This window comes from Bombina bombina, chromosome 2, assembly GCF_027579735.1.
Source record: "Bombina bombina isolate aBomBom1 chromosome 2, aBomBom1.pri, whole genome shotgun sequence".
Taxonomy (NCBI): Eukaryota; Metazoa; Chordata; class Amphibia; order Anura; family Bombinatoridae; genus Bombina; species Bombina bombina.
The window spans coordinates 988,641,868-988,666,106 of record NC_069500.1 but is presented as its reverse complement, the minus strand read 5'-3'; the positions used below and the strand labels follow the sequence as shown (position 1 = coordinate 988,666,106).

The 24,239-nt window shown below is 34.4% G+C and overlaps 1 protein-coding gene across 2 annotated transcripts in view; it reads left to right on the top strand.

Moving 5' to 3' along the window:
- The first annotated feature begins 244 nt into the window (after positions 1 to 244).
- Positions 245 to 24,239, top strand: part of DKK2 (dickkopf WNT signaling pathway inhibitor 2) — a 184,161-nt gene continuing 160,166 nt past the window's right edge. Inside the window, exons 1-2 of one of the 2 annotated variants that reach the window (XM_053703520.1) lie at positions 245 to 671; positions 1,102 to 1,408. In XM_053703520.1, coding sequence (XP_053559495.1) covers positions 1,184 to 1,408 — 225 coding nt within the window. In that variant the 5' untranslated portion in view covers positions 245 to 671; positions 1,102 to 1,183. Of the gene's footprint in view, positions 1,409 to 24,239 lie in introns of both variants that reach the window. The other variant, XM_053703519.1, reaches the window with a different exon arrangement.

The following is a 24,239-nucleotide window of genomic DNA, read 5'->3' as shown; positions in this document are numbered from 1 at the left end:
CAGCATGTCCAGTATATTATAGTTTATAATATATATGCATACCTGTAACCTATTATAGTTTATTAGGGATCTCAGATACTACCCATATGTTTATTTAAAAGTTTTCCTTTGATTTGTTTGCCAGATGGTAAAGTATATTAACCATAACATTATACAACCTAATGGCTGTAATAGAAACATTTCATAGGTAATGTATATAAGCAATTGTGATCAGCCTGCATGCAGCGCTTGCTTATGTATTCTGCTTCCACTAAAGATGTTCAGCTCAAAGAAAGAAAAAAAAAAGTGATTTCTGCTGAACAGCTGCAAATACAGAGCTGGGTATCTAACTCTTGTCATTTGTTGTACTGCAGAAGAGAAAACGGCAGTGACAGGAGTTAGAGGGTTAGGGATTCCTGAGAACAGCGATGTAGGAACCAGCAGTTTGTGACAGGCAAAACTTATACTGGTCCAGTCTTTCAGCAACAGCAAGAAGTAGTTAGGGGATCAGTTTCATTCTTTCTTTCTCTCCTGAATGTGGGCGGAGGGAAGTAACTCATTGTGGAAACCTATAAAAAGAAAGTAGCTGAGATCATAAAAGACCAAAGTGAAAAGGGGAAGCCAAGAGGAGACACACATGCACATGGCTTGTTTGTTTGTGTGTTCCAGTGAATGTGCAGAGTCAAATGGAGGTAAATTACAGCAGGAGCACTGCATCCTTATAACTTCACAGCTGAAAGAGCATCCTGAATGGGACCTGTTGAGTGTCTGAAAAAGCAGCAGCTTAATCCTAAATATACTGAGCTGAGCATTACTTTAGATCAAATTTGGATGCTTAAAATTGAAAATCTATAGGGCAAAATTATATTAAAAAAAAAAATCTGCTACCTTCTCCAATATCTCACAGTTGTATTTTACTTTATCATTTTTAACAACAAAAATAAGCAGCACTAAACCTGCAAGTTAAATTTATTTTAAAAGCTGAAGTGATAATAGAGATTTCAGGCTTCACTGAACATTTTAATGTGCTTGTTTCTCTACTAGTTCTGCAGTGATTCTGTTAAATTAATTTTAACAATGTGCATTCTCTCCTATAATTGCCTGTCCCTGATGTATTTGAAGTAGAGAAGAAGGAACAGTTTCTGCATTTTGTTCTTTGGACTGTTACTGAAGCGTTGCATTGCACTGCCCTTCTTGGCTTGTGATGAGGCTGAACATGGTCATGCTAGCATGGAATGGGGAATGCTGCTGCCTGCTGCCTCTTCTGGCTGCGGTGCTGATGGTGGAGACCTCTTCACTTGACACATCTAGATCCAAAGCTAACTCTATAAAGGCTATTCTGGTGGAGCAGACACCAGGTTTGGCCACCAACAGGTCTACTAGCATCTTGCATGGTATCTCCCACAAGAAAGGAAAAAACCTCGGACAGGTAAGAGTAGTGGAAGAACACTAATGCTTGTGCTTGAGTGCTGTTAAAAAATTCTGGTCAACTTATATACAACAATTCGTGTGTGTGTGTGTTTGTTATTAATAAATATTTTTTTCTAAAAAAATTGTGTATATTATGTGACTTTAGAAAAAAAAAAGTTTAAATGTTCCACTTGTTGATGTTCTACAATGCTAACCTCAAATGTTTTTGGGTCTTTACAGTGACTTGTGAAAGTGTGTTGGGTCATTGTGGTCACAGCAAATTCTTACCTTGCAGAGTCCCTTAGTTAACTACTTTTATTACTGTACATATGTTCCTTTATATAATATTGTTTGGCTGTGTAGAACACTATGACCTCTGTTATGAGCCTAAACTCTTTAATTTAGAATACTCAATTAATGGTAATGCAGACATGATGCCAATCAAACCAAGACTAACCTTACAAACTCACCATATAACAGGTACTCAGGTTCATTAGCATATATGTTATCAGACTGGTGAACAGATTGCTTTGTATGCTCAAAAAACATGTTGAAATGTTCATTTATGGACAAATATTATATCTTAAATATTTTTTATTAAGGTGTTGAAATTCAGGATTATCTTTTATACCTAATCAGAGATAGAAATTACATGCTGATTAATTTACTTGGTAATTCATAAAATACATTTTAAACAATATAATATCATTGTATGTGGCTATTATTATCATTATTATTAATACTAATAATAATAATTATTTATAGTGGTATGTATGGATCCAAAGTGCTCCGAATGTTATTCAGTGATTTCTGGAGAAACAAAAACTTTTTGAGCATCTTCCAAAGTCTTCTTTTGGGTTAGACCAACTTAGATTATTAAGCAAGTGAGTTGCCTAAAGGATATGAAAAATATACAAATTATTTATCCAGAAATTTAAAAGTTATGACATTAGGAGCTGATTCCATACGAGTTGAAAAGCTAAACACATAATTTGTCTATAAATATCCATATAATCTTTAAGAAAGAGTTATGTAAAAACAATAGTTTAAAATGTTTTCAGCTGGAATCAAGTCCACTCTTATTAATATTCCAGTCATATTTTCTTGGGCACATGATTACATTTCATTAACCTGAAGATGGAGTATACATAACTATAGCTTCTAAGAATAAGCCTGAAAGTGATACTTACAAATCAGAAACATTAATATTCAGTAATCAGTACATTCATATTGGCAACTGTGAACTGTACAGCTCAACCTTTACGTTTGATGGGTTATGTCTGTACATATTGATTCTATATACCACACATTAAAGCTAGGAAACTTAAAAAAAATAATCCATCTGGCAAGCAGGTATTGAATGGCTTTACTGAGGGAAAACAGATTGTGACTTAACCCATTCCGGAAAGAAACGCATTAAATATTTGCTGGTCACATAAAGCATAAACTTGGTTACTTAATCTAGACAGTTTTTTTTTTATTTATTTATTAATTAAGAAACCAGATTATAACATTTTATTTCAGTCTTCTGTAAAATTGTTTAGAGGTTCAGTTGTGATACCAAGTACCTTGTCAATCAACATCATGTACAGATAATGAATTCATAGCATCCTAAACAGACAGTTATTTCCTGCACCCCATTTTATCCCACACAGCATCTGGCTCAAATTAACTTGGTTGTAGGGTTGTTGTTTTTTTACAATGAGGTAACCTGCAATGTACATCAGAAGATGAATAAATATTTCAACCTGTCATAGGAAAACAGACATCATAATCTTCACTTAACTCACAAACTGATGTGGAAACTGCAACATAGTCTATATAAACAACAATAAAGATTCTTGTAAGGAATAAAACACAAAGCACGTTAGGTCTAGCCTCCCTTTACTATTAAAGTGCATGCCATTGAAACATATGTATGTATGTATAAATAGATAGATAGATCTTTATCTATCTATCATCTATTTATTATCTATCTTATATCTATTATCTATCATCTATCTATCTATCTATCTATCTATCTATCTATCTATCTATCTATCATGTTTCACCCCACCCATAACAGATATTTTGTTACTTTATTGTTCTAACCACTTGTGAGTCACATAAAACTTTTAAGAAATCATCTGGTCAATTGTTTTAAAGGCAATAGTGCTTTTTTGCAACCATGTGCTTAAGATTTAGCTATCTATCCTTTAATTTTAAAATTTTAGATGTTGCATTGAACTGACAATTTTGAGACATTTAAACAATACAATGCTTCTTCCCAAATGATGCAGCATTTTTTCCAACTGCTAATGTTCTCAGTCTTTTGCAGTTTGTTAATTTGTTTAGGACTCAAATTAATTGTTCACATGTAACCCATATTTGTTTTTTTGTCTCAACACAGTTAGTCTGGCAATTTGTAAATTGCTTACAATTGGAAAATTGATTTTTGGATATATCATTTGTTTTCAAGTGTGTGTTTTTTTTGTATGTGTATGTTTTTCTTAGGTTGATTATTTATTTAAAGGGCAGTTTTGGTTTTGATTATATAAAAGAGGTTCAAGAAAACTAAAACATAATCTAAGCCACAAACCTCTGACAGATGGAAAATATTAAGAGAAAAAATATTCAGTGCTAATTAGGATTTTGTAGAATGCTAAGTTCACTTTAAACATTCTATTTATCATCTTTGTACTCTTCATGGTTGCATAGTTTTAAAGTTCATATTTGTTGTAATTACATAGTATTGTCCTTTATTGGAACAAATACTCTAAACAAGCATTAGAATAAGGTCTAAATTGTAGTCTGTTTTATGTATATTTATTTCCCCCCCATAAATCAGTGTCATTATGTACCCCGACTCTTGTACCTAGAACTATGGAATTTGACAGTTAAAAAATTAAATTAATACAATAATAGTAATAATAATAATAAAAAAAAAATAATGTACCCAATGGGTAGTCTAAAAAAATTAAATTATAAATATGTAGAATTGATACGTCACTTTTACTTTTACAACAAAATCCTTAAAACAATTGTTAAAAATAAATAAATACAAAGTTGCCTTATTTTATTCTAACATAAGTTAGTATTTTTTATTCATAGCTTGAAATAACTGTCCCAAAAGAAAGAAAAAAAAGTTTAATTTGGCTTCATTTTTCCAATAATATGTTTATTTTCCTTTGCATATTTTTAGATATCCTGCCCATCACTAATGCTACTGTAAAAATAGTGATTTTTTTTTTGTTTTTCCTTGAAACCATTTGACAGGGCTTTCAAGGTAGTGTATAATATCTTACATTCCCAAAGGATTGCTCTGCATTTACTGAGTGGAATATAAAAAGTCATGTCTTGCACTTTTTCACTTCTGTATTTATGTGACAGGGTCATGAAAGCCAAACACTTTAAGTATTGGTTTTCAAATTTTCTACTTAGACATAAAGAGAAAAATATCCAGTCTAAAAAAAAAAAAAAAAGAAAATGTAAAAGTTTTAAAAAAAGAAAATCATTTATTTCAATGCAACTGCTGACCAAACTATTGGGAGGGGAAGATATAATATATTAATTGTTTTGCTGCTTCAAATGTCATTGCAGTAGAGGTATTGTCCCAGGAGTCTCCAGCAAAGAGCACACTGCCGTTCTCCTTGATATAAATATATCAGTGAGAACCAAAGAATGAAGTGACATTTAAAACTATCTGGATCAAGTATTTTCCTTCAGGGCTAACATGAAAAAAGAAACCCTTGGTAAAAAAAAAAAAAAAAAAAAGGAAATCTCAGAGGTGTTCAGGTCTAAAACATGATTTTGCCAATGATGAAAGGGCAAAGGGATGGATTTCTCAGAGTCAGACATTATTAGCACCTTGAATGCATTCTTATTCATAAGTGTATAGACAATGAGCCACATTAAAAAATACTTCAATGGGAGCTTTTGACTGGCATCCAGTAAGCACCGTGAAGAACACAACATGAACACTATAAATGAGATCATTTCAACTAACATAAAAATATATAATATAGCAAAGGAATTTATACACAGTGCAAAGGTAAGCTATTTTGTTGCATTCCACAAAAAAATATTATTTTTCAATAAAAACACAAATACTTTGATTCTGGTTTCATATGACAGTGCACAATAGGCTGAGTTAAATAAATTCCGCAAATCCTTGCAAATTAATCTTACCATTCTTTTGACTTATTTTTACTATGAAATTAACAAAGAAAAGTGGTTCAATTTCAGAGTAAGCAATTTTAAATATATATATAGAAAATAAAACTCCTCTTCTGTTATTTACAACATTCTGTAACTTCTCTCACTGGTCTCCCACACCTCCTGTCTCCATTCATTGTTCAATATATCTATGAACAATTCTATCTATATTGATTAGTATGCTTCAGACCTGAGGAAGAGAGAGCACTCTCTCATAAGGTTGTCTTTTACTATGTAATGTCAGTCCAATAAAAAAAGTTATCCCTGCATACTGTAATACTCTTGCTATTTTGATAATAAACTACTGGAATAATATGGCTACTATATATATATATATATATATATATATATATATATATATATATATATATATATATATATATACACATACACACACTATATAAAAACTTGTTAACCTACTCACCAATACTGTATTACTGTATTGAAATATGAAGTGTAAAAGGAAATATATATTTTCTCAGTTATATACAGATTTTATATAAAATTAATGTACTATTAAACTTCAGATACATTCACTACTGTGAAAGGCACACAAGTGCCATTCCATAGGATAATCTATTAAGCAATCTCCTTCTTATAAAGATCACTTCTGTTTCCTTCACTACTTAGTTGAATCACAAAATTCTTAACCTTCTAATCCAGAAGTATAAAGAACATCCCAAAGCAACCTAGAGAACCTCAAGAGATGCTGAAGAACTGGCCGTTCAGACATTAGTAGCTCAACTTAAAAATGTCATTTCATAGGAATCAAATGAAAGGTTGCAGTTGCTTTAAATGTGTTTTATTGACACCACCAATTAGCAAACTTAACCAGATACCTAGTAAACTCTTAACCATTTGGCTAAACATGGAAGCTAAAGATTATGGTTGTTACAAACCACATATCTAGCTGGGAAATAAGTAATGAAAAATAATGCTTTTGATGCATTTTCAAGATTTAAAAGGTATTTTATATTTATTCCTTCCTACTAAAAAGCATATAACTTAGTTTATTATATATTATTTTGGTGTTGGTTAAATGGAAATTAAAGAGCAGTATAAAAATGCTGTACTGCATTAAATAATTTTCTTATTGTGCCAGTGCTTGGATATGTGTTTAACCCTGTAAAGCGATTATGAGTGGAGCGTGAAATGTGCCCTGGTATTAGAAGTGAAGCGCAATGCGAACCTCTGTTTAATGAAGTCTAGAGCAAAGTACTACCGCAAGCTTGCGGTAGCATTAACCAGCCACTAGTAATGGCACATTAAATTAATGCTCCACTAGTAATCTAGCCCATAGTCAGTCTTGTAGCAACAAAACATTGCAAATCCTAAACTAAACATAGATTGATGAGCCAATCAGACAATGCATATGTGCATAGCCTCTGACGGTTTACACCTCCTCCAAAATGTATGCTTCTTTGAATAACTCCTGTGAAAGCTCTAAACTAGCTGTTGTAGGCATTTTTAAACACAGGAGAGTACCATTTCTTACAGCTCTTTATTTATTTATAACTTGTATCCCCCTTTAAATAATATTTTGAGAGTAAATATTAGCTTTTTAAAAGGCATATTTGTAATATTTAAATAAGGTTATGGATAAGAAACATTGACCACAAAAATTATTGAATGCATGAGTGGGAAACATTTGTTTTATACATAAAAAAAGATTATGTTGAAGCTCGTCATATTGAAACCAACAGTAGGTGTCTAACACCTGCAAAGGAACCTGCTGCTAATCCAATCAGCAACACATGACTCAGATGTTTGACTAGCATTGATGAATGGATCAGCAGCAGGTTCCACTCTGAACCAGCCATGCTCTGCGGGTCCTGAGGTGCTCTTCTATTGTGTGTTTAACCCCTTTGCGACTGTCAATAATCATACAATTGATTCACAATTTTTTGACTTTTATGACCCTTTAAGCATAAAACAAAAAAAAGTTATTTTAGTAAGCACAACATGCTTTTTAAATTAATAGATTAGAAACACCCTATTTTAGGATTCAATTAAAAAATGGAGTATTTTAGTGTAAACATAAAATGCTCTATTTTGTTACATTTTAATATAATCAAATTCTATTTTTTTTTTTACTATGTATTTACATAGTCACAATCATGCTTTTTGACACTCCAAATGAGGATACAGGAAAGCAAATGAAAATTAAGCATACATTTGTATGCCCCAATAACTTGCTATATTTGCATATTGAGAAATAGGGGTGTTTTTGGAGTACAAATTTGACTTCATAATTTAGTCTTTTATAATAGTTAAATGGACATTAAAGTGTAAAAAGAAAATGTTCTAATATGCTGAAGCATCTTCTTATTGCACCAATGCTTGCAAATAACTCTAAAGGGGTTAAACACATGCATTTAGTTCCAGACCAGCAATGCACTACTGAGAGTTAGTTGAACAAATCTGGTGAGCCAATTAAAAGAGGCAAATGTGCATATCCACCAATCACCAGCTGGCTCTGAGTAGTGTCCCTGAGCCTACATATGCTTTGCAACAAAAGATACAATGAGAACAAAGTAAATGTGTACAAATAAAGTGAAAAGTCTCTTAAAATGACATGCTCTGGGCCCCAAGTACAAATCGTCAGATGGTGAATGTTCCAAGCTTGGAAACTTGTCTGCCCGTCTTTGTGGTGAGCGGGCAGTGGAAGCTTTATATCTGCTGCCTGTATGCACTATTGCATAAAGATTAATTACCATGTGCAGTGCCGCCCCTTTCTCTCACCTGACTTTTAATTGCCTGGAATGATTGGGTTTGGGGGGGATTTATAGTATGATCGCTGCTTTAAAACGTTTGGAAAGCATGGGCTCCAATGTAGCGTTCCCTGTATAGTACATAAAGCCCAGCTATATGAATAATAAAAATGTAATTTTCCCTTTCAGGTACCTTTAAACACATAGTAAAAGAAGAAATAAAATTTAAAAATAAAAATGCTCTAACAAAATAGAGCAATATTCCTTTACACTAAAATGAGTTTATGATTGCATGCACCATTGATTAACCTAGGAATTTTAAATCTGTTTTGTTCGTTTGTAGAAGTTCCTAGCTTGTCTAAAAAAATACAGCTTTGTTGACTTTACAGTTAAACTTTGAACGAGCTGTAATGTGACAGCATGTAATATGGGTTTATTAGTTCTGAATGTCTGCTTATTATACATACAGTTATCGCAAAGGTCGATTTAGATGTTTCCTCTCCTTAAAACTGTATGAGCCTCCTATTGTTGACACGCAAATTTTAAGAAAACTATGAACACCTGTTTGACGTGTGCAGCTGAACTTATCTAAGATTTATGATTCTCCTCAATTGCTCATAAGATCATAAAACCAAAATTGTGTAACAACCACACATCTGCTAGGAAGTCAAGGGAAGGAACAAAACATGAGGGATTTTAGACATGCACCATAGTCAATACTGATTCATTGCTAAAGAGAGTGAATGAAAAAACAGCACTGTAGACTTAAAGATAAAGATATCACTAAATTCCATTCATGTACCAGTTTGTGCATATGAATAGAGTTCCCTACATAAAAACACTGTTTTGTTTACAACATTATTCCACTTGATAAAGTTTTTTTTAATGCTTATGTGGAAAATACTATCCATATCACTCTTCTGATCTATTGCTTTTGTATACACTAAAGGGACATCCAGTGTTTTTATTGTTTAAAAAGAAAGATAATCCCTTTATTACCCATTCTCCAGTTTTGCATAACCAACACTGTTATATTAATATACTTTTTACCTCTGTGATTACCCTGTATCTAAGCCTCTGCAGACTGATCCCATTACAGTTCCTTCGACAGACTTGCATTTCAGCCAATCAGTGCAGTGCTGACTCACGAATAACTCCACAGGATTGATCACATGTTATCTATAAGGCACACATGAACTAGTGCTGTCTAGCTGTGAACTACTAAGAAAATGCTCTGAGATAAAAAGCGGCCTTCAAGGGCTTAGAAATTAGCATATGAGCCTACCTAGGTTTAGCTTTCAATAAAGAATATCAAGAGAACAAAGCAAATAATAGTAAATTGGAAAGTTGTTTAAAATTGCATGCCCTATCTGAATCATGAAGGTTACATTTTGACTACACTACCCCTTTAATGTTAAAGGAACCTGAAGCAATGCAGCCCTGTATCTGAGTCCCTTTAATAAAGTAAACTAAGTAAACAGCAGGTGTTGTGTTATTTATTGAGCTAAAGTAAGTTTTATTTATGCCAAAGCAGCATTTTGTTTTATCAGTAAACAATGTGTTAAAGATACATGAAACCCAACATTTTTTTTCTCCATCATTCAGTTAGAGCATACAATTTTAAACACATTTCTAATTTACTTCTATTATCAAATCGTCTTCATTCTCTCGGTATCTTTTGTTGAAAAACAGGGAGCTAAGCTCAGGAGCGTGCACATGTCTGGATCACTATCCATTTGCAAGAACACTAGATGGAAGCACTGTTTTCTGCCATGTAGGGCTCCAGAAACTAACTTAGGTATCTCTTCAACAAAGAACATCACATCTTTTTTTCCGTATCCAATATGGCCAATATTTACATAAAGAAACACACACAAACCTTAGCAGTTAGCCGCACATTAATTATTATTATTATCTTTCTTTGAGAGAAAACAATTAGAATTCCCTGCTCTCTAGAAATTTACAATCATAGCTGTAGTATACATTGCAAACCATACTACAAATAGCATGAGTAAACATGAGTAAACATATTCATTATTATCATATTTGAAACAATCTATGTATATTTTTATTCATGAATAGATATCTCATATTTTATATAAAAAATAAGAGATTGCTATGGCATAGTATTCCATTTGTAAATGTTCAATAAGCCAAATTAAAAATGATACTAGTAGAAGAAACAGTTTGAGGAATGTGTGCCTGTTTTTCTTAACAATCCTATTAAAAACAGGGGCACTTTCATTCATCAAAGTTTACATTTCAGCCGTTTTGTTAAAATACTTACCTTTTCTTCATGAAGCCGAACAGCTATTTCTCCCGCCTGTTGCTCATCTCTTCTTACGTCAAAAATGAAGAACCCGGCTTCCTCCAATCACGTCTTACCCCCCAGAGCAAACATTGCCTGAGGCGATACAGTGATTGGAGGAATTTGGATTCTTCATTTCTGACGTAAGAAGAGACGAGTGGCAGGCAGGGGAATCGCTGGTCGGCTTCATGAAGAAAAAGGTATTTTAACAAAACGGCTGAAATGTAAACTTTGATGAATGAAAGTGCCCCTGTTTTTAATATGATTTTTAAAAACCGGGCACACATTCCTCAAAGTTTACATTAATTTTAAGATCTAAACAAAACCAAAAGCTATGAGTCAAAAGAAAACCCAGGTGTACATTGTTGTTATAAATAGAAATCCAGGAGTCATTAGCTCAATTGAAAAGAAAATCTGTAAAATCTTCCATTGGTAATCATAAATTAAGCATGATCAGCATCATCAATCTATTTAATTGAGCAAGAACTGACTAAGTGTGAAGTCAAATTAATGGCATCTGGAAAACAACAATACTTTAGAAAAAAGAAGCTTTGTTTTACAAATAATAAATGACAATTCACTCACAAGATGGCATCAGAGCACTGAGATTGCACAAGTGCACTCTTGCAATTTTATCCCCATTTAGAAAAAACTAATTTGAATTTTGGGATATTGGCCAGCATGTGCAAACAAATAATGCAAGCTCATATACTCATTCAACTTCAACGTATCTGACCTCTGAGTGGTCAGAATGCTACAACCAAGTAAAAATGGATTGTGAACAGATACTCATGAGGTTGCTATGGGGCCTCATTTGAAAGATGTTCAGAATTCAATGAGCCTTACTTCTCCACAGATTTGTTAGTGAGCGTTCCTGCCATTATCATCTATAAATGTGTGAGTTTCCAAAAACAAAATCTCTTTCTTTTACTTTTGTTCAAGTCTTTTTTCTGTCTTATGTTTGAGTGACCAAATGACTGTATGAGAATATGTATTTAGTTAGCCAATGGTGACTATATAGATCCCTCTCTTCATGTATATAGATTATGTTAGCACGGAATCTGTTGGCGCTCTACAAATAACCGATAATAATAATAATAATAACTGTTTTATTGGGGGTCTTTTTTCCCTTTTACAATTTATCTTATAATGTTTAGAAGGCACTTTTCACAGTGAAGTTCTTATGCTCCGAGTGATGAATAGTTACAAGATAGATGCAGATTCATTTATTATAATGGAGAGCACCACCCAACTCGCAGGTGTGACAAGAGTAGGGAACAAATCTTATTGAATTGCAAAATTTTTGTGTTGTAATTTTGTTGCAAGTTATTTTCCTCAAGTGGTTTTTATTGAATCTAGCCTAATATCTTAATAAGTAGGTGATTTACTTTCAACACAAATATGCAAATAATAATTTAAAAAGTTACTAATATGTCCTTTTAATATATTGGTTAATGTGGATAATTATTACATAATAGAAGACAAAATATTACTCAGTTCCGATACCTTTAGTGAGAACATTTAGTCATAAAACAGAAATTGTGGACATAAATCCCTTTAGAATTTAGAACAATACCAGAGAGAAAACTATAAATAGATGGTTGAAGAACAGAAAAAGAAAACACATAATACTTGCAATAATGTTCTACAGGGATTTGTATGAAAACCAGATAATTCTGAAAACATATTAGGTCAGATTATGAGTGGTGTGCTAACAGTCACGCTCGAGTGATATCTGTTTAATTGCGGCTGTTTGCGTTCGTTTGATGTAGCGCTCGTATTACAAGATAAACGTTAACAAAATCGCATAATTGAAATGAATGCAGGTCAGGATAGCGCGACCTCAGAGCTCTGGTTAAGTGTTTTGCAAAAAAAAAGCATCACAAAACACATCAAAAATACATTACAAAGTACAGTTATATTCATAATAAATCCTATTATATAAAAGGCCAAGTTTGTTTGTCCGAAGCTGTCATGCGCAGTAGAGACAGCACGAGGACAAACACACCTGGCCTTTGAGATCCCTACCTGATCTGCAGCCGAGGTTGGCGTGGCCGTAGCGTGAAAGGGGCGTGGCCGGGCGCGGTCGCTCGCAAGATAAAGGGGAGAGAGAAAGAGAGGGGGGAGAGATAAAAAGAGAGGGGGGGAGAGATAAAAAGAGAGGGGGAGAGAGAGAGAGAGGGAGGGGAGAGAGAGAGGGGGAGAGAGAGAGGGGGGAGAGAGGAGGGGGGAGAGAGAGAGAGAGAGAGAGGGGGAGAGAGAGAGAGAGAGAGAGAGAGAGGGGGGGAGAGAGAGAGAGTGGGGGAGAGAGAAAGAGAGAGGGGGGGAAGAGAGGGGGGGGAGAGAGAGGGGGAGGAGAGAGAGAGAGAGAGAGCAGGGAGAGAGGGGGGGAGAGAGAGGGGGGGGAGAGAGGGGGGGGGGGGGGAGAGAGGGGGGGGAGAGAGAGGGGGAGAGAGAGGGGGAGAGAGAGAGAGAGAGAGAGCAAAAGAGAGGGGGGAGGGAGCGCAAAAGAGAGGGGGGAGAGAGAGCAAAAGAGAGGGGAAGGAGAGAGCACAAGGGGTGGGACCGCTGTACTGCAAAATATGGCCCGTGTGAACGGGCTTTAGGACTAGTAAAAAATATTTCCTCAGGAAAGTCTGCAAAGGGCTTAACGTAGAGATACATACTATACTGTATAAATGTCTAAATATGTATATGTATGTATATATATATATGGAGGCAAGTAGAATGTTACAGTTCAGAAGAAAACTGTGAACAAGCAGCACCCAAGATTGAGCTGATTGGGGGAAGAATAATTAGCAGCTGTTAAAGAACATATATATTATAAGTGAAACCAGGTTCCACAATTAAATATATAAGTGAAAATGTGTGTGCAAGTGGAAACAGCGCTTTAAGAATTCTATTCTAAAACTTGAGCTTGATACTCTGTTTCCTTAGTACAGTTTCTTTTAATGCGTATGTATTCCCCTTTGGGGATACCTCTAAGAACATTTCTGGGATGACATGATTCATATTTTAGAAGGGTATTGCCGGCTGTATCTTTCCTGTACATCCTAGTTTGTATTGAAGACCCAACTCTGCCCTGGACTGTGAGAGCCAGGAAATTAACATTTTCACTACTGTGTTTCCCTGTGAACTCAATTTCAAATTGATTACAGTTTAGATATTTGCAGAAATCATCTGCTGTTTGTTCATCACAGTCCAGGACAAAGAACAGGTCATAAATATAGCGAAAATATTGTATTATTATGTCTTTGAAGGGGTTACTCGTTTGGATGTCTGTTTTACCATCCGTTTTAAAGAATAAAGTTTGATATATTTTTTTTTAAGTAAGCCTTGCCTGGAGTCTCCTATTTATCACATCCCTTCTGAGGGTGCTTCGAAATCCCAAATGGTATGAGCGCTTTTCTTCGCTGTGTGATGTGTATATTTCATTGGCGCGTGCTTGGCAGTTCCGCCTGGAGTAGCAGCCTATCGTAGGATCGTATCAAGGGGGTGTGTCCCCGCCCACGCTCTATCGTGTCGGTTCCCTGATCTCGCACCGGACTTACAGGTGGGCGCATCTTACAGGGTCTCTGTGACATTATATATATATATATATATATATATATATATATATATATATATATATATATATATGAGACTCCTTGCCCAGTGTGCTTAGAGGAATGTGGCTTCACCTCACTGACGAGGCCCATAAGAGGCCGAAACGATCGTCTGGGGTTGTCATGTTCCTTGTAGAACTAGCTGATGAGCTGTTGTTCGTTCCTGGTAGAGCGCTTCTGTCTTCGTATGCAAATATATATATATATATATTTATATGTGTGTACATATGTATTAATTTCTATCTATCTATCTATTTACAGACATATATACAAATATAAACACGTAAATACATATGAACACATATATAGACTTATATTTAAGTGCATTGGAACCCTTTGCAGCTAAGTAGATGAAAACATGTAAAAGCATATTTATGCAATGTTTATATTTAATAAAGGTTTTAACTATGTATTTACTGTAAATATTTCACATTCCAATGTTCTGCACATTAGAATATGTTCCATGTATTTATAAATAGATATTCCTCTCTCTCTCTCATTGGGTTTGCGTGAGAGTGGGGTATTTTTTCTCCACCTTTTTTGCTCCATTGACTTCTTTGGGGGAATATGTTAACGTGCGTGCGATATTCGAATTTCTGCTTTTTACACGAGTGAGCAAAATGTTTTAACTTTTAACTTGTAATACGCATGGTACTTTAAACTTGTAATACTTCTAGATGAGTTAGTGCATAAGCGGGAGCAATAAATACCACTCCACTCGTAATCTGGCTCATAATAGGTTATATTAAAGAAACTCTTGATTATATATGTTCATAGCAATAAATGTGTAAATCCTTAGCAATATGAGGTAGAAGAGTTTTATAGAGAGTAGTTGCATAGAATCTTGTTATAAATAATCATAGTTTAACAGCTGTAGTTTTAGTAAACCGCTAATTTGAAAAAAAAAAACAAAAAAAAAAAAAACCAACAGCAACATATAAAAACAGTAAGAGAACCAACAGAAATATACAAGATGTTAAGATAGAAAGCAAAAAACAATTAATGTAAGTGTTTTTGTGAGGCCGGTTATCACTGATATTTTTTACCCATAGTTGAAGACTGTAAAAAGTTTTCATTAGAAGCCTGATTTTTTAAAAAAAGTTTAATTCTGTGGTGCTAATAAAGAATTTGGTAATTAACAACTAAATGCAAATCACTACAAAAAATGACATTTAAAAAGTCTGGAAACTAGTGTGGAATATAATTTTTGCAAATTTATTATTTGGGCCTACTTACAGTTATGAGACAGACATGTATAAAAACTGGACTTCATTAAAAAGTAGCTCAATTTACCTAAATGTTCCCTTATAAGAAAAGTTATTTATACAGAACCTGTTTATGTTAACTAATGAAAACTTTCAGTAACATAGGGAATGTAGAAATGTGTGACTTATCTAATATATATGTAGATTTCATAATGTATTTTATTGTCATGGTTATAAGCACTAGAGAAGAACATTTTCTTAGATCATGTGTTAGTGAATATAATTTACTTGTATAGTGTGCAACAGATTAAAACTGCTTAATTTGCAGACAAAATGATGAGTACATAGCATAATCTGTAGGTGAAGAAACAGACTGAAAATATAAAAGTTTTCCTGGAGCTAAGATTTTGCTTAACAGAAATTTTAAAGTGTTAATGGGACACAGTACTGTATAATTTGCTTCCCTCAATATGTTTTAAATGAATTGTTATACCTACTACAGAATTTTAAATGTACAGGGAGTGCAGAATTATTAGGCAAGTTATATTTTTGAGGATTAATTTTATTATTGAACAACAACCATGTTCTCAATGAACCCAAAAAACTCATTAATATCAAAGCTGAATATTTTTGGAAGTAATTTTTAGTTTGTTTTTAGTTTTAGCTATTTTAGGGGATATCTGTGTGTGCAGGTGACTATTACTGTGCATAATTATTAGGCAACTTAACAAAAAACAAATATATACCCATTTCAATTATTTATTTTTACCAGTGAAACCAATATAACATCTCAACATTCACAAATATACATTTCTGACATTCAAAAACAAAACAAAAACAAATCAGTGACCAATATAGCCACCTTTCTTTGCAAGGACACTCAAAAGCCTGCCATCCATGGATTCTGTCAGTGTTTTGATCTGTTCACCATCAGCATTGCGTGCAGCAGCAACCACAGCCTCCCAGAAACTGTTCAGAGAGGTGTACTGTTTTCCCTCCTTGTAAATCTCACATTTGATGATGGACCACAGGTTCTCAACGGGGTTCAGATCAGGTGAACAAGGAGGCCATGTCATTAGATTTTCTTCTTTTATACCCTTTCTTGCCAGCCACGCTGTGGAGTACTTGGACGCGTGTGATGGAGCATTGTCCTGCATAAAATCATGTTTTTCTTGAAGGATGCAGACTTCTTCCTGTACCACTGCTTGAAGAAGGTGTCTTCCAGAAACTGGCAGTAGGACTGGGAGTTGAGCTTGACTCCATCCTCAACCCGAAAAGGCCCCACAAGCTCATCTTTGATGATACCAGCCCAAACCAGTACTCCACCTTCACCTTGCTGGCGTCTGAGTCGGACTGGAGCTCTCTGCCCTTTACCAATCCAGCCACGGGCCCATCCATCTGGCCCATCAAGACTCACTCTCATTTCATCAGTCCATAAAACCTTAGAAAAATCAGTCTTGAGATATTTCTTGGCCCAGTCTTGACGTTTCAGCTTGTGTGTCTTGTTCACTGGTGGTCATCTTTCAGCCTTTCTTACCTTGGCCATGTCTCTGAGTATTGCACACCTTGTGCTTTTGGGCACTCCAGTGATGTTGCAGCTCTGAAATATGGCCAAACTGGTGGCAAGTGGCATCTTGGCAGCTGCACGCTTGACTTTTCTCAGTTCATGGGCAGTTATTTTGCGCCTTGGTTTTTCCACACGCTTCTTGCGACCCTGTTGACTATTTTGAATGAAACGCTTGATTGTTCAATGATCACGCTTCAGAAGCTTTGCAATTTTAAGAGTGCTGCATCCCTCTGCAAGATATCTCACTATTTTTGACTTTTCTGAGCCTGTCAAGTCCTTCTTTTGACCCATTTTGCCAAAGGAAAGGAAGTTGCCTAATAATTATGCACACCTGATATAGGGTGTTGATGTCATTAGACCACACCCCTTCTCATTACAGAGATGCACATCACCTAATATGCTTAATTGGTAGTAGGCTTTCGAGCCTATACAGCTTGGAGTAAGACAACATGCATAAAGAGGATGATGTGGCCAAAATACTCATTTGCCTAATAATTCTGCACTCCCTGTATGGGGAAATGTTTCTTCATGTTTATTTTTGTACTTGAAATATCTGTTTTTGTCAATTGAAACTATCACCTGCTGTTCTCAAAGACATGTCCATAAAAATGGGATAAGCCCTCAGGTAACCACACCTGCTAATGTCATCTATGTCTAAACACACTGCCTAATAGTTAGGTGTTGAAAACCTTATTATTATTGAGGGGTTCAATGAGCACAACCAGGTATTTTAGATACAAAAACCTCTCTCTTTCTCCAACCCCCCCACTTGGATATTAATAAGTGTTATGTCAAATATTTACATAGTTTTTCTACTGGAATATGTTTGTTATTTATATTTTCAGTATATTTTGTGGTTTCTTCAGGCAAAAGCAGTTATAATAAAATAAGGGTTAAGAAGTTGTTTGTAAACAAATAAATACACTCCAGCAGGTAAAAAATGACCATTCAGAACAAATTAAAAACTGGAAAATGTTAGAGTACATTGTTTAACTCCCTACACCTCCAGCATTACCTTCTGATTTAAATATTCTGCCTTCTGTTGGTTAGTAATAATGTACAGTGGATTCAGTGCCTGCAGGAGCACAACATTTAAGTTTGAAATTTGCAGATCAAGAATTTCCCAAATTTGTATTTTTACACTGGCATTTAAATATACTTTTTTTCCTTGGTACATACAAAATAAGCTTGAGGACGTCTCTGATAAGCATCAACTTGTGGATTTGGGAATATCTGTGATAGAGGCAAGGGAACAATTCTGAATAAATTATGTAACATTCTTGTGGTTCTATACACCGCCATGTATTGCTGCAGCACCCCCCAAACACCCATGGTACTAGCTGCCCTGAATTTGGACATTATATACATGCCCAGTGTGCTACTTAGAGCAAGGTCAGTAAGTAAAATGTGGTATTAAAAAAATAAAAGATAGGGATGTATAGCAGAAGATGAGATCCTGCTTCAGTTTGTCTCTGCACCGTAGATATTTATTTTTGTGATCAGATCAACATTTTGCATCCTAAATTTTATGATCTTGAAAGTCCACTGGACCAGTCAGTAACTGAGGAATGAACAGAGGTTAGGTATGTAATGTGTGATATTAAAATACTTCTAGAGCAGCAGAAGAAGTAAATATGCTCAGAGCTAGAAAATAAAGCAAACCGTATCATAGCTAATTTGATCTATTGTATGTATTTTGATATAATTATTTATCCAGGCAAATGCTTAATAATTTTGTACAATTAACTTGTTAGTTCCCTGGTAGTAATAGAGTTAAATAGCTATTAGTTTGTGATGTTTGCTGAGCAAATGCCATCAAGATGTACCACATTTATTTTTGTTTTTCATAACTGTAGAGACAATTATTATAAGAGAGCTTGTTTAGAATCACATACTACAGATGAGTATTAGAATACTTTAGAGTGATTCAAAACAGTTAAAGGGAAATTATATTGTAAACGTTTTTCCTCTTAAATGTGTTCCCAATGATCCATTTTACCTGCTATAGTGTATTAAATTGTTTAAAATAGTTCATTTACCTTTATTTTGTCATTTGAAATAGCTGTTTTGTCGTGTTGATACTGTCACCTATACTTTACAATTATAATTCTGCAGTACTGGCTTTAGAAAAGCTATGTGAGCAAGAGGCAACAGCAGAAATCATATTTCCACTGGGAGGTGGGAGAGAGTAGCCCTTTTAAAATGGTGTTTCTGAATAAAATGAACTCTTATCAGCTGCTTGTCTGAGTATATTGTCCATTTGGGATAGAAATGTACTTATAACACTGCTTCTCAGAAAATAGCTCAGTTAGTGCTAATATTTTAAATTAAACTAACTATTGTGTGTGTGTCATGTGCTAGCAAAGGCAAACTCAGCTTGATATTCTCTTTATACTGAGTGAGACATGAGAAATAACTTCCTATATCTTCAGTCGCTTCTCTTCCAAATGTTCCACAAAGTGAATTGATCTATCTTTTATTCCTATAACCACAAAGGAAATTGATCTATCTTTTATTCCTATAACCACAAAGTGAATTGATCTATCTTTTATTCCTATAACCACAAAGTGAATTGATCTCTCTTTTACAATTTAATTTGCATGTCTTTACCCACAATCTCTAGCATGCAGTGAAAGTTCTGTGTTCCTAGGCAATATGAAGAAATTAGTCATGTGACATTCATGTTTGTGCAAATTAATGATTTTACTTAATATTTATTCATTTTGTGCACTGTGATTATGATATTAAAAAGATTCCTAAAAATACATTTGTTACTCCACAATAAAAACTGCAGGTTTTAATTAAGAAGTTTTCATTGAATATGATAGAGTTACAGCATACCTCCAAATACTAATTTATAAAAGAAAAAAAAAACATTATGGATATCTGCAAGGGATTTCTCTTAATTCCTGGGTGTAGGAAAAGGAAGACAGTTTTTTTATTTAAAAGTAAAATCTAGTAAAAGGATGTATAAAAATATTGTTATGGTACACATATTTTAGACAAATTCTAATCCCATCAGCAGTCAAATCCATAAATATGTTTTCTTTATCCATAAGAGATTGATAAGTAGCTAAACATCTGGATTGACTACATTCAATACTGTAAGTGAACAATACAGGTGTTTTAACACCATTTTCAGTAACCTACACAGAAGCAAAACCAAATGAGCCAATGCCACTAAACCCGCTGCCACATATTTTTATATGGTGTTCCCTATTATAAGGGCAACTGCACAGTTTACTGATAGATGTTACATGATACAGGCGGTGGGGAAATGGAATGAAATTTAAAAATTTGTAAGCAACAATCAATTTGTAAGCATTTTTTTTATTATGCATTTGTTTATTCAGCGATCCCATAACCAACAAATGCATTGGTTATGACGTGATATAGCCCTACTTAATATTAAAGGAACACTGAACCCAATTTTTTTTCTTTCATGATTCAGATAGAGCATGGAATTTTAAGCAACTTTCTAATTTACTCCTATTATCAATTTTTCTTCATTCTCTTGCTATCTTTTAAAGGCAGGAATGTAAATCTTAGCAGCCAGCACATTTTAGGTTCAGCACCATGGATAGCGCTTGCTTATTGGAGGCTTACATTTACCCACCAATAAGCAAGCATAACCCAGGTTCTCAACCAAAAATGGGCTGGCTTCTATGCATCACATTCTTGTTATTTAAATAAAGATAGCAAGACAACGAAGAAAAATTGATAATAGGAGTAAATAAGAAAATGTTGCTTAAAATTGCATGCTCTATCTGAATCATGAAAGAAAAAAATTGGGTTTAGTATCCCTTTAAAGGGAGATGAAACTCAACATATTTATTTCATGATTTAGGTAGAACATACAGAGAGTGCAGAATTATTAGGCAAATGAGTATTTTGACCACATCATCCTCTTTATGCATGTTGTCTTACTCCAAGCTGTATAGGCTCGAAAGCCTACTACCAATTAAGCATATTAGGTGATGTGCATCTCTGTAATGAGAAGGGGTGTGGTCTAATGACATCAACACCCTATATCAGGTGTGCATAATTATTAGGCAACTTCCTTTCCTTTGGCAAAATGGGTCAAAAGAAGGACTTGACAGGCTCAGAAAAGTCAAAAATAGTGAGATATCTTGCAGAGGGATGCTGCACTCTTAAAATTGCAAAGCTTCTGAAGCGTGATCATCGAACAATCAAGCGTTTCATTCAAAATAGTCAACAGGGTTGCAAGAAGCGTGTGGAAAAACCAAGGCGCAAAATAACTGCCCATAAACTGAGAAAAGTCAAGCGTGCAGCTGCCAAGATGCCACTTGCCACCAGTTTGGCCATATTTCAGAGCTGCAACATCACTGGAGTGCCCAAAAGCACAAGGTGTGCAATACTCAGAGACATGGCCAAGGTAAGAAAGGCTGAAAGACGATCACCACTGAACAAGACACACAAGCTGAAACGTCAAGACTGGGCCAAGAAATATCTCAAGACTGATTTTTCTAAGGTTTTATGGACTGATGAAATGAGAGTGAGTCTTGATGAGCCAGATGGATGGGCCCGTGGCTGGATTGGTAAAGGGCAGAGAGCTCCAGTCCGACTCAGACGCCAGCAAGGTGGAGGTGGAGTACTGGTTTGGGCTGGTATCATCAAAGATGAGCTTTTGGGGCCTTTTCAGGTTGAGGATGGAGTCAAGCTCAACTCCCAGTCCTACTGCCAGTTTCTGGAAGACACCTTCTTCAAGCAGTGGTACAGGAAGAAGTCTGCATCCTTCAAGAAAAACATGATTTTCATGCAGGACAATGCTCCATCACACGCGTCCAAGTACTCCACAGCGTGGCTGGCAAGAAAGGGTATAAAAGAAGAAAATCTAATGACATGGCCTCCTTGTTCACCTGATCTGAACCCCATTGAGAACCTGTGGTCCATCATCAAATGTGAGATTTACAAGGAGGGAAAACAGTACACCTCTCTGAACAGTGTCTGGGAGGCTGTGGTTGCTGCTGCACGCAATGTTGATGGTGAACAGATCAAAACACTGACAGAATCCATGGATGGCAGGCTTTTGAGTGTCCTTGCAAAGAAAGGTGGCTATATTGGTAACTGATTTGTTTTTGTATTGTTTTTGAATGTCAGAAATGTATATTTGTGAATGTTGAGATGTTATATTGGTTTCACTGGTAAAAATAAATAATTGAAATGGGTATATATTTGTTTTTTGTTAAGTTGCCTAATAATTATGCACAGTAATAGTCACCTGCACACACAGATATCCCCCTAAAATAGCTATAACTAAAAACAAACTAAAAACTACTTCCAAAACTATTCAGCTTTGATATTAATTAGTTTTTTGGGTTCATTGAGAACATGGTTGTTGTTCAATAATAAAATTAATCCTCAAAAATACAACTTGCCTAATAATTCTGCACTCCCTGTACAATTTTAAACAACTTTCCAGTTTACTTCTAATATCAAATTTGGTAAATTCTGTTGGTATCATTTGTTGAAGGAGCAGCAATGCACTACTGGTTTCTAACTGACCACATGGGTGAGCCAATGACAATTGGTATATATATGCAGCCACCAATCAGCAGCTAGAACCTAGGAGTAGGGATGGGCGAATGTGTTTATATTCGAATTCGAATGATAGAACAAATCTTATTGTAGAAATTTGATTTACATAATCGAATGCTGAAAAGAACGAATATTCTTAAAAATTCTATAATCAAATGTTATCTACAGTTTTCGAATGTCACTTTCGATTTCAAATATTCATAATTAGATTGAATGTCCACTTTCAAAATTTTAAATGCAACATTCGATTTAGCAAATACTTTTCAGAAGTTCAATAGTTCATGTGGTAGGGAATTTAGTAAATTGATACATTATAGATACAAATATATCAATTACAATGTTTCTATTTCGAATATTGCATGATTCGAATATTACATTTAAAGAAAGCATTAGAAATGCTATTACAAATAAATAACTTTGAATGTTATAATGTTGCACAAACATTCGAAATTCGAAACAAACTAACAAATGTGCTAAAATAAGTTTCATTTTTCGAATGTTGCGAAACATTTGTGCACTCCTACTCCTGAGCTTACCTAGAAAAACCTTTCAGCAAAGGATAACAAGAGAAAGAAGCAAATTAAATAAAAGAAGTAAATTGGAAAGTTAAAATTGTATGCTCTGTCTAAATCATGAATGTCTGATTATGACTTTACTTTCCCTTTAACTGAGTTGATAGATGCTTAGGGAGAATTGCACAGGCAACGTGAGTGTAGGCAGGATAAAGTTAAATAAAACAATGTATTAACAAAATCATTTTACTATGAAACATACATACTACATTGCTATTGCACACTTTATACACTAACCCATGTATAAATAAATGCCAAAACATATTAAACCACAAGCAAATACATATTTATTTACAATATATGATCATAGTCGTTAAAGGGACATGAAACCCAAATTTTTTCTTTCATGATTTAGAAAGAGCATTCAATTATAAACAACTTTCTAATTTACTTCTATTATCTATTTTGCTTCATTCTCATGATATTCTTTGCCGAAAACCATATCTAGATATGCTTAGTAGCTGCTGATTGGTAGCTGCACATAGATGCCTCTTGTGATTGGTTCACTGTGTGCATTGCTATTTCTTCATTAAAGTATATCTAAAGAATAAAGCAAATTAGGTAATAGAAGTAAATTTGAATGTTGTTTAAAATGATATTCTCTACCTTAATCATGAAAGAAAATGTTTGGGTATAGTGTCCCTTTAAGTGAGCGTGGACCACAACAACTTAATTTGACATAAAATATGTTTCCTATTTCAGTTTTTTTCCCACCAGAATAAATTAATATTCATTATAGTCAAAAACGTATTATATGCATAGATTGTAAGCTGCAATCTTTAATGTTAAAACTAATAACTTCATATACGTTCCAGATGTCAAAAACTAATGTAAATAAACAAAAATATGAAGTACAATTATCAAAGTGATTGTCAAAAAGTGGAAGGAACATTAAGTATTATCTATGTTTAAAGTACTTTTCCATTATTATATGCATAGATTGTAAGCTGCAATCTTTAATGTTAAAACTAATAACTTCATATACGTTCCAGATGTCAAAAACTAATGTAAATAAACAAAAATATGAAGTACAATTATCAAAGTGATTGTCAAACAGTGGAAGGAACATTAAGTACTATGTTCAAAGTACTTTTCCAGTAGGTTTTGTTATATACATATATATATATAT